The sequence below is a fragment of the Mesoplodon densirostris genome, chromosome 3, assembly GCF_025265405.1.
Source record: "Mesoplodon densirostris isolate mMesDen1 chromosome 3, mMesDen1 primary haplotype, whole genome shotgun sequence".
Taxonomy (NCBI): Eukaryota; Metazoa; Chordata; class Mammalia; order Artiodactyla; family Ziphiidae; genus Mesoplodon; species Mesoplodon densirostris.
In genome coordinates, this window is record NC_082663.1 from 143,458,813 (window position 1) to 143,470,390 (window position 11,578).

Genomic DNA, 11,578 nt, shown 5'->3' on the forward strand with positions numbered 1-11,578 from the left:
CCTTGCCTGTGTGCTTGTTGAGGGGTGGAACTCCAGTCCTGGTTACCATAAAGAGGGGAGGTGAGTCTTGGTTGGCCCTTCCTTGTGGTCCCACTTTGTGTCTCACCTATGTGCCAGCTGCCCCCAGACCCTCAGCAAGCTGCAATGCTGTTCTGAGTCCCAGTGACCACCTGAAGAAAAGATTAACAGCCTCATTTACCAATTTCTTTTTATTCCTCAACAATCCTGAGTAAGGTGTTATGATTCCCATTTTGCAGATGAGTAGACTGAGTCACAGAGAAGTTAAGGCACATGATTAAGGCCAAACAAATAGGAAAATACTAAATAGATTCAAACTGAAGTCCGAACTGGCACCTGAGCCTTAGCTCTTATATGCTCTGCTGGGCTTCCTAGAGAGAAGGCCCTGCTCTACTTTCCACAGGGCTCCCATGCCTTCACCAGAGGCTGGAAGGCCTTCCAGAGGGCGGGCAGCTGGGCACACAGTGTGCCCCCACCCCGGTGCTCCTCTCTTTTGTTCCGATTCATGTCACCCACACAGGCCCAGGGCCTTTCTGGGGCTACACACCACTTGGAATGGTCTTCTGTGGCATTGAAGGTTGGCCCAGCTAGCCCAGGGAAGGCCGTCTGGGTCACATCCAGTACGTGCTGGACCCCAGAGCAGTTGGAGGGCAGGATGCCAGAAGATCTTTGCCAGAACTGGACCTGTAGGTCACTGCCAAGAGCTTCCACCAGCCAGCCAGAGTACAGGTCTGCAGAAGATGGAAAGAGGACAAGGACAGGGTCAGGATCACTGCTAGGGATTCCCTAGGCCACTTCCTGTCTCTGAGTTGTTTCCTCAGTTATCGATTCCTGGCAATCTGGGGAATTATAACATTAAGACTAACAGCCCTTACTAAATGCTTTATATGCATCATGCCACTCAACAGCCCATTAAAGTTGATACCATTATTCCCATTTTTCAGAAAGGTAAGTTGAGGCTCTGGTTAAATCATGTATCACACAGCCAGAAACCAATATTTGAACACAGGTATATTGGTTGTTTACCTCTCATGTGATTATGACTCCAAGGTGTTCTAGTTCCTAACCATGACCTGCCCTCAGCCATGGACACACCAGACACCCCCTCTGCAGAAAAAGTTCTCCAACTGTCAACCTCAAGGCTCACCATCTCCAAAGTTTCCAAATTTGGCAAAGCTCTGGAACATGTGTCCTTTGTTTGATGTGAGTGTTGCACTGCTGTTCCATGGTCCCTGGCGAACATGATGGCCCTTGACTACCTCCTCCAGGTGGGGGAATTTCTGGGCGAAGTCCCCTTCCAGCCTATGGTCATACACGAGGGGATAGGTGTAGGTCAGCTGTCTGCCTGGAAGGCAAGGGGCGAAGAAAACGAGGGACTGTTCCAAGATTCTAGCCTGGGAATCAGGGACTCGCCCTGCCTCCCCGTCTCCACTCACTGATATTCAGGAACTGGGTGAGAGGAAAAGATACACAGATCAGGGTCTGCCCATACTTCCGGGCACCAGGAGGCCAGCTGTACGCAGCAGAGGAGGCAGGTGGAGGGAACTTCGGAACGCTGTGGATCAACCAGAAGCCCCCCTCGTGGTCCAGGAGCAGCACACCTGAACCAGAAATTGGAGATCAGGGGGACTGCTTGAGGCATTCCAACAAGCACATGTGCAACCCAGGAACACTCAAGTCTGTAGGGGGCCTGGACCACAGGACCAGTGGGCAGTGTCAGAACCGCTGCTGAGCTCAGTTTCCACAGCCATCGATTCTCATAGTCCAGAGGAAGGACAATGTTGATTTAAAATAAGGAAACAGACGGCTAGGGCCTGACAGAGCAGCCCACCCTCACCCCCCTGGCAACTCATGGGTTAGCTGGGGGAAATGCACAGGGAAACCTGAACTCTTCCCCAGTCCCCAGTCTGGCCTCACCCTTCGTGTGCCCACGGCTGGAAGAGTCCTGAGACCCGCTAGATTGAGGCGGTTGGTCATTGTAGAGTAGAAAGGCGAGCTGGGGAAGATGGACAGGGGCAACTTGAAGGTTCCCCCAAGTCGGGCCCACCCTAGAGTCCCACCCCTGTTTCCGCCGGGGGCGTCTTCACCTGGCTGGTGGTGTTTCGGTACAGCGGCAGCAGGCTGCGGCCCACGGCCCCCGTGGAGCTGCTGATGAACCCCGCACCGTTGCGCCAGCCCCCTGAGTCTTCGTCTAAGTACTTGTACCGCAGCCCCCTCTGCGCCGCATCTCCGGGCCCGCTGTGGGCCGGCAGCTTGTAGACGACGAACCTGGAGGTTAGGAAATGGACAGAATAGAGGGAGAAGAGAAGGAACCCCAGTCTTCAACTAGGAACGCAGCAATCCCCAGTGCGGTCCTGGAGGGATAGTTGGCTCCCGCGCACTCACCAGTCCACAGGCTGCCCCGAGTCCCCGTAGCAGGTCAGGGTCCCTACAGGGACCCAGAGCAGCGAAGCCAATAGCAGCAAGCTCAGCGCGGCCATGAGCTCAGAGCTCTAGCTGGGGTCTAGAAATCTATGTCGGGACCACAAGGCGCGGGGTCACGAGCTGGGCCAGACCCGGCCTCTGGTGACTTCCACTTCCCCAAACCCGCCTGGGCCCGGACATCACGAGGATGGAGACTCCGCCCGCGAGGTGAGAAGCAGAGGTTTGAGCTCGGCTTTCTTCGGGGCAGTCACTCCCTGCAGGCTCCGCCCCCGACCCGGCCAGCCTGGGGCCTCCTCCTGCTTCCGGCAGACTAGTCCCTGATAGGCTCTACTCTCTGGCTCGGCCCAGACACGGCCTCTCATGGCCAGGTGTTTCCAGTGTCCGGCCTCCGGCTCTACTCCTGGCCAATCACAGCCCACGCCCCTCCAGCAGGCCCTGCCTCCGTCTCTTTCAATTCTGGCTAATCCCAATCAACACTCTTCCGCTGAGCCTTGCTCCTCCGCTGGCTTCTCCTTTTTTTTTCCTTTCCTGCCTTACAGCTTGAGGTCCAACTCTTGTGACTTTTATTTATTTTTCTTTTTTTTTTCCGATACGTGGGCCTCTCACTGTTGTGGCCTCTCCCGTTTCGGAGCACGGGCTCCGGACGCGCAGGCCCAGCGGCCATGACTCACGGGCCCAGCCGCTCCGCGGCATGAGGGGTCCTCCCGGACCGGGGCACGAACCTGCGTCCCCTGCATCGGCAGGCGGACTCCCAACCACTGCGCCACCACGGAAGCCCCCCAACTCTTGTGACTTTTGCTCCCTTAAAGGGCGCTTGCCCTCCTGGTCCTCCCCCTTTTCATTTTGCATGTTCCCCCCACCCCCCGCCACCGCTGCTGAGCTAGCTGCGCGTGGGCTTTACTCTAAATTGCGGTGAGCGGAGGCTACGCTTCGTTGCCGAGCGCGGGCTTCTCACTGCGGTGGCTTTTCGTTGCGGGCACCTGCTCTAGGCGTGCGGACTTCAATAACTGCAGCACGCAGGCTCGGTAGTTGTGGCTCGCGGGCTCTAGAGCGCAGGCTCAGTAGTTGTGGCCCTTGGGCTTAGTTGCTCTGCGGCATGTGGGATCTTCCCCCACCAGGGCTCGAACCCGTGTCCCCTGCATTGGCAGGCAGATTCTTAATCACTGTGCTACTAGGGAAACCACCGGGCCGAGGATTCTTAAGTGGAGGAAGATGGTCCCTGTGAATGTCCCTGGGTTTCGAGGCAGGAGACAGGGACAATGTATCCTGACCTTGGGGTGGGGGAAGGACCGGCTGCAAGTGCCTGAGGAGGGTTGCCCAGTTTTAGGAGAGGAGGGTGTGAGTGTGTGTATGGCTCCCCAGTAATCACCTCTGGGATTAAGCTTCTTCCCAACTTCCACACCCAAAACCCACAAATTCAGACCAACACTGAAGCTTTATCTGGAAGGAGCATTTTTACGAGACCCGTAACCATTCACAGCAATGCCAGCCGCTACGTGGAGCTTCAGGAGTCACAGTGTGAAGCCTTCTTCTAGAACCAGGGTCTCTGGGAAGCCTCACCGCACAACGCCTCCGTTGTCTAGGGCCACCTGTGAGCTGGTCTGATGGTCCAGCTCTCTGAGGGTCTGTCTCTTTGTCAGAAGTATCTAAGTATCCACCTGAGTCCATTTATTTGGAGGTCTATCTCGCTCGGTCTACATGACCGTGTGTGACTGTGGCTCCCTTTGGCCAAGGACATGTGGGAACTTCTGCTGGAGGCTCCCCCAGGTCTGTCTATGGGCCAGTCCTTGGTGGATCTGTGGGCCCAAGAGTCCAGACGAGGGTTCATCCGAGGGAAAACCACCGTGCCTGGATCTGTTCTTGTTCTAACCCCAGTCCCCAGAAAAGGTCCAAGTGCCGGGGCGGGGCTCAAAGATGACGCTTCATGTGCAAGGCCAGATGATCCGAGCGTGAAAAAGCACGCGAACAGAGCTGGCAGCGGAAGGGACGCTGACCGGTGTGCTTTCGGTAGTGACGGGTCAGCTCGTCGGAGCGCGCGAACCTCCAGCCACAGCCATCCCACGTGCAGGCGTATGGCTTCTCCCCTGGGGGGACGAGGAAGCCTTGAGAGCCACTGTCCCCCACACCTGGTCCCAGAGTCCTCCCTCCTAGCCTTGGCCAGGACTAGGGTGAGGCAAGTGAGGAGCCTAGGTCGTGAAATTTAAGGAGGCACTCACTCTCGGGGAGGGTCTGAATCTGTACCCAGGACCGGCCTCTGCTACCCCGACCCTTCTTCTTCTGTTCCTGCTGGCGCCAGGCCCCTTTTCATTTCCTGGTCACAAGTCGTGCCCTCTACACTACTAGCCCTACTTCCTGTGCCCGGTACCCTGCCCCTGCGTCCTAACACTGCCACAATCTTCGTGCTTTGGTACTGCCCCTATGTCCCAGCCCCTCCTTTGCACCAGGGGACCCTCAAGCTGCTGCCCAATCCTGTCCCTGGCCTTGGCCCTTGAGCCCCGAAATCCACCTGGTGTTCCAGGCCCTGTCCCCAGTGATTATACTCTCCCCCTGCTAGACGTGGCCCTTCCTCCCTGCGTTCCTGGACAGGTCTGTACACGTGGCCCCATCCTCTGAGCGGACCACTATGCATAGGCCTCATTCCTCCTCCTCCCCGCCTCTGTTCCACGTCCCCTCCCCTGTCTTTGGCTCCTTGGGACCCGGCTTCTCCTCCTATGCCTACCCTCTTGTATTTCCCAGCCATTTCCCTTTGCTCTCCAGGACCTGCCTCTGCGTCCGGGCCACTGAAACTAACTCTCCTGAGCTCCAGCACGCCCCCTACAGTCTAACCAAGCAACCCACTCTTTATACTCCTGGCTACCACCCCAGAACACCTAACTCCGCTCCCGCTTGCCCCAAAACTGAACCCTGGGTCTTTGGCCCCGCCCTTGGTATTTCGAGCTGTCCTCTCCCCGCAGTCCCTCCTCTAACCCCGGCCCCTACACAGCTTGCCTGGCTTTCTGCTCTTCGGCCCGTCCCTGACCCAGGTCTTAGCCCTCGGTTCCTTGAAATGCTTCCCAGGTTTTCCATGTCCTCTCTCCGTCCCCACATGCCTTCCGCACTACTTCCCATCCGGCTCCTGATGTTCCAGACTCGTCCCCAGCTCCTTCTGCTCAGCCTTTTGCTCCGAGACTTTGCGTGAGCCCCGCCCCTTGCTCCTGGTTTCCAGCTCTTCTGCAGCTCTTGGCTCCCAAGGTCCCACCCAGCCCCGCCCCCTGCACCGGGTCCTGCCCCCTCACCTGTGTGCGTGCGTAGATGCGCCTTCAGGTGAGAGCTCTTGGTGTAGCTCTTGCCGCAACCCGGGTGCGTGCACGTGTGCGCAGCCTGCCTCTTGCGCGCCCACGATCGCCTGCTGCGCTTGGATGGCGCGGCCTCCGCGGTCCCTCCTGGGTCTCCTGTGGTCCCCCCGAGTCCTGCACCCGTCGTCCCGGGCCCTAGACAACTCAGGAAGGAGTGGGGCGTGGCGGGACCGGGCGCCGGAGCCTGGAGCCCGCGGAAGAGCTGGAAGTGCCCTTGGTACTGCGGCATCGGGTACAGCGCAGGGTACCCGGACAGCAGCCCGTAGGGGGCTCCCGGCGCTGCAGGCACTGAAAGCCCCGTCCGGGGGAAATAGCTGCCGGAGGAACCCGCACCCGGTCCCGGGTACATCGGCTGCAGCGGCAGCGCCTTGGGCTCGGGGGCTGGAATCAGGGCTGGGCCCACGAAGGCATCGGGAGCCGGGGTTCGTGGGGCCGGGCGCGCCCAGCCCGGGTGCTCCTCGGGACCCAAGAGCCCAGCCACCAGCCCCGGGCCGCCCGCGTACGCGCCCAGAGTCTCGGGCGGCAGTGGATATTGCACCCCGGAACCTTCGCCAGGCGCCAGAGCGCAAGTCTGGGGGACACAGGTCTGGGGCGCGCTGCCTGGCTCTGGGCACGGAAAGTTGGTGAGGAGGAGATCCAGGTCCCAGGAGGTAGCCGCGTCCCTCTCATCGTCTTCGTCCTCCCCAGGCGTGTCCTCCAACTCAGGCCTCACGTGAAGGGGTGGCCCTGTGGGGTCGGGGGGGCCTGGACCCAAGTCCTGCACCTCTTCAGAGCGCCACCACTGTGGGAGGGAGCCGGTAGCACGAAGCTTCAGTGGACACCAGGGTATCCTGCCCGGAGATGGTGGGGGCCGGATGCCCTGATGGGGGCAGACTGGCTAGAGGCTCAATAAAGGGGTCTTGTTTGCTTGTCTGTCATGTCAGTCTGTCCCTCACATTGTCCTTCCCCCCCCTCCCCCCACCACCTCAGCTCCAGAGACAGAGGCCTATAGGTCAGGCTGGAGACAGGAGATAAGGCTTACATTATCTGGAGCCACACTCAGGCAAGGGGGAAGGGTGGCAGAGCCAAGGATGGAAGAACGGGGGAGGCTCAGCCTTGCCTCAGTTTCCCCCAAGAATCTTCCTCTTCTTCCCTGTCCCCCAACAAGATTAATTCCAAGATTAATTCCTGAATGTCCCCTAGACACATCTGCCATTTCCCTCTGATATCTGGGGGTGTCTCACTGAGCCTAGATCCCTGAGTTGTTCGGTTCCCAGCCTCAGTTTTCTATGACAGAAATAGACCCTTAGACCAAGTTCAGACCCCTGGCCTGCACTGAGGACACCCAGTGCTGACCAGGTCTCTGAATTCCAAGGCAAGATTCAGACCTGATCCCCCAGCTCTGTGGCCTGGGCCTGGAACCCCTGGCAGCCCATCTAGACCCCACTGGCCCCACCTTGAGGAAGTCTTCCTGTGTGTCCAAGAAGGGGCCCAGGGTGGTCAGCGTGCTGATGGAGGGCAAGGCAGTCTCCGCTGCAGCCATGGCTGGCTGGTGCCCACCCTGGGGCTCAGGCCTCCTCTCCTTTGGCGGCCTCGTGGGCTCTGAGGCTCTGATGGCCCCTTGGAGGGCTCCTCTCTGCCCTCAGCTGATTGGCTGCAGCCCCTGATAAGGGGCAGGCAAAGGCGGGGATCACCGTTTCTGGGGGAACAGACTTCGCCTAGGCCTGTTTGGGGCTGAGCCTTAAAGACTGATCCTGTATCCAAAGCCAATCAGATGTTCAGGGGCTGGGGGTTCAGGGGCTGGGGGTTCAGGGGTTGGGCAAAGTGAGGCAGTGGGTTCCCAAAGAAGTAGAACCTTGGAGCCTGTTCTCAGTTACCTTCCTGGAGAAGGGGTGACAGGCAAAATGGGGATTCTGGGAAGGAGCTTCAAGACCCCCTCGTCCCTGACCAGGACCTTGCAGCTCTCCCCTTCCCCATAAACAGCAGCAACCGTGCTGATGGCGGGACTTGGCATGAACTCCCTGCCAAGCCAAGCATTATCAGACTCCCCAGATGTTGGAGGCTGCTATCAGGTAGGGGCCCAGAACAGCCAAGGCTCTGTCCCTGGTGAGTGGGAGGGCTGGGGACTGGGGATTAACTTGGTTTTAAATTTCCTGGGTAGTGAGCTCCCAGGTCTGAGCCCAGTGGCAGGAGAGGCCCCTGCCAATCAGCCGTCACTGTCTACCATGGACACCCCCCCAACCCAGGGGGCATTGCAGGGAGTGTAGCTGCATGGAGGCTGAGGCTGGTGCAACTAGAGCTGCTCCAGCGTGATGGGGGCTGGGAAGGAGGAGGGGACTCCCTCTCCTGCGTGGCATGGGAAAGTTGGATCGGGCCATAGGAAATACCTGACCTGCAGGAGACCTGGCTGCTTCTTGATTTCTACCCCACATGGAGGAGGGAATCTGAGGTTCTGAACCAGAGACTGTGGTGCCAAGGGAGTCCAGGTGGGTGACACAGACACACATCACAGACACAGAGTTCATAGTCACACACACACACACATGCACACACTCACTATGCAATTACATAATGACACAAATCCCCTGGTCCCTAAGTCACACACCCCATATAGTCCCTGCACAAATACTTGTGTGTCTGTGTGTCACATAGACCATGCACAGACATACAATTCTCAGGCACAAAAACAACCATCCACTACGTTGGTTACATGATGTTATAGTCACACAATCCCTCAGACATAGAATTCATTATCAGGTGCTGACAATCATACACAGTTACCCAAATCACACACAGTCACACACACGATTTAGTCACAACCAAACGGACACATGCAGAATCCTGGATATATCGTCACAGAACTATAGAAGATGCAGTCACACAATCCCATCAAACACAGACGAAGCCTGAGACACAAAAGTGTAAAACACATCCACACAACCATTCATAAACACACTTTTTTAAAAAAAAATTATTTATTTATTTATTTATTTATTTATTTATTCTTGCTGTGTTGGGTCTTCGTTTCTGTGCGAGGGCTTTCTCTAGTTGCGGCGCGCGGGGGCCACTCTTCATCGCGGTGCGCGGGCCTCTCACTATCGCGGCCTCTCTTGTTGCGGAGCACAGGCTCCGGATGTGCAGGCTCAGTAGTTGTGGCTCACGGGCCTAGTTGCCCTGCGGCATGTGGGACTTTCCCAGACCAGGGCTCGAACCCGTGTCCCCTGCATTGGCAGGCAGATTCTCAACCACTCCACCACCAGGGAAGCCCCATAAACACACTTTTGATGTAGTCAGGCACACAGTTATACATCAGGCACAGACATGATCACACACTACAACCTTACATAGTCACAGCCACCTGTCTCTGATACTGTATATAATTATTTAGTCACACAACTGAACTACTAATGCACAACCACAGGGGGCGCACCCAAACACAACCACACTAACATGAAACCAGACACCCTGATAGTGAAAGGCATACAACCTCACCCAGATGGAGGCACATCACCAGAGTTGGTGCACCATAAATGCATCACACAGAAAGACGAAAAATTATCATGTGCAACAAGGGTGGGGGGATCAAAAAAAGTAATGTAAAAATCAGCTCGACAAACCTACTAGGATGGCTATTAACAACAACAAAAAAGGAAAATAACAAGTGTTGGTGAGGATGCAGAGAAATTGGAACCATCGTACACTGCTGGTGGGAATGAAAAGTGGTGCAGCTACTGTGGAAAACCGTTTGATGATTCTTCAATAAGTTAAACATAGAGTTACCATATGACCCAGCAATTTCACTCCTAGGTATATACCTAAGGAAACTGAAAACATGTACCGGATCAAGTATGTGTACACTAATGTTCACGGTAGCATTAGTTTCAGTCGCCAAAAGGTGGAAACAACCCAAATGTCCATTAACGGATGGATAAACAAAATGTGGTCCATCTATACAAAGGAATATTATTCAGCTATAAAAAGTAATGAAGTTCTAATACATGTTACAATATGGATGAACCTCAAAAACCTCAAAAACATGCTATGTAAAAGAATCCAGTTACAAAATGTCACATATTATATGATTCCACTTATATGAAATATCCAGAATAGGCAAATCCACAGAGACAGAAAGACTAGTGGTTGCCAGGGGCTGGGAGGGGAGGAGGAAATGGGGAGTGACTGCTTAATGGGTATAAGGTCTCCTTTCAGGGGTGATGGAAGTGTTCTGGAACTAGATAGAGGTGGTGGTTGCACAACATTGTGAATATACTAAAAGCCACTGAACTGTACACTTTAAATGGTTCATTTTAGGGAATTTCCTGGCGGTCCAGTGGTTAGGACTCGGCACTTTCACTGCTGTGGCTGGGGTTCAGTCCCTGGTCGAGGAACCAAGATCCTGCAAGCCACACAGCACAGCCAAAAAAAAAAAGTTCATTTTATGTTATGTGAATTTCACTTCCATCAAACAAAATGGTTGAAATTAGAGTGGTTTCCTGGAGAAGAAAGCAGAGTGTCTCTTGGGGAGACATCTCCTTGATTTAGGATAAAGCACTAACAGGCATGTTTGGCTCTGAAAGGTGAGGCAAGAGGTTGAGGGTCGGGGAGTGGGGTGGGCATCTGGTTGGGAGATAAGGCCTCTGGGAGCAGGTAGCCAGTACGGATGACAGACGGCCCTGGGTGGCAAGGCCTGAGCCTCAATTTGGGTTTCCTAATGTGTATGCTGTCATCACCCTCTACACCCCCCTACAGAGAACTCCAATATCCACAACAACTCCAGGGCAGGGAGCTTTGGTGAAAGGAAGGGATGGAAGGAGGGAGGCCATTGTTTCCTGGCAGAGGGAGATGTCCAGAAGAATAAGAGTTATGCAGAATCCCAGACAATTCAGGGTGGTGATGGACTCCCTACTGAGTGAAGAGGAGGGTTCAAATCATTTTATTTGGATATTAAGGGCAAGAAGGGCCCAGAAAGTGGAAGAGTCTGGACACACCCAGGCCCCAGGCACTTGGGGATATGTAGGCTAGTGACCACCTTCAGACACAGTCTCACAGTTATTCCCATCATACTCAGTCAGAGACAATGTGTGAGACAGAGCATTCTACACACACAACTACCCAGACTGTCTATGTGGGAAGAGGCGTTCCTGGGTGAGCAGGGAGGGGTCTGTCCTGGGAAGCAGAAGGCCCGGATCCCAGTCCTGGTCCCTGCTCTGCACCTGGTCCATTGTGACCTTGAGCAAGACCAATCTGCTTTCTGAGCCTTACTTTCCCCAACTGGGAAATGGACAGGGTCATGGTAGATGAGTGACTTTCAGATACAGAAATGGTCAAGCATGATGCATCCAGATTCGAAAGCACACGACACAAGTGCTCATAAAAGTGATCTAGGTGAGCATAGCCATTCACTCAGCTATATACTCAAGCTCACAACCACACACACAACACATAGACACATATAGTTATATACAATCGCCCAGACATACACAAAAATATCTAGTCATATTCTCACAAAGATAACAGCCACATCTACAGAGAAAGCCATCAAAACAGAGTCATGGGGCTTCTCTGGTGGCTCAATGGTTAAGAATCTGCCTGCCAATGCAGGGGACACAGCTTTGAGCCCTGGTCTGGGAAGATCCCACATGTTGCGGAGCAACTAAGCCCGTGCGCCACAACTACTGAGCCCATGCTCTAGAGCCCGTGAGCCACAACTACTGAGCCTGCGTGCCACAACTACCGAAGCCCACGCGCCTAGAGCCTGCGCTCTGCAACAAGAGAAGCCACCGCAATGAGAGAACCGCGCATCACAAAGAAGAGTAGCTCCC

At 55.2% G+C, this 11,578-nt stretch overlaps 2 protein-coding genes across 2 annotated transcripts; both read right to left on the minus strand.

Moving 5' to 3' along the window:
• Positions 1-194: 194 nt before the first annotated feature.
• DNASE2 (deoxyribonuclease 2, lysosomal) lies at positions 195-2,709 on the minus strand. The gene is made up of 6 exons (XM_060092222.1): positions 2,404-2,709; positions 2,106-2,286; positions 1,936-2,014; positions 1,455-1,619; positions 1,166-1,363; positions 195-749 (listed from the first exon to the last, which is right to left on the minus strand). The coding sequence occupies exons 1-6, from the start codon at positions 2,496-2,498 to the stop codon at positions 409-411; spliced, it is 1,059 nt and encodes a 352-aa protein (XP_059948205.1). The 5' UTR covers positions 2,499-2,709; the 3' UTR covers positions 195-408.
• A 1,641-nt stretch (positions 2,710-4,350) lies between these two features.
• On the minus strand, positions 4,351-7,299 carry KLF1 (KLF transcription factor 1). Its single transcript, XM_060094007.1, has 3 exons — positions 7,213-7,299; positions 5,718-6,558; positions 4,351-4,526 (listed from the first exon to the last, which is right to left on the minus strand). The coding sequence occupies exons 1-3, from the start codon at positions 7,297-7,299 to the stop codon at positions 4,351-4,353; spliced, it is 1,104 nt and encodes a 367-aa protein (XP_059949990.1).
• Positions 7,300-11,578: the final 4,279 nt, after the last annotated feature.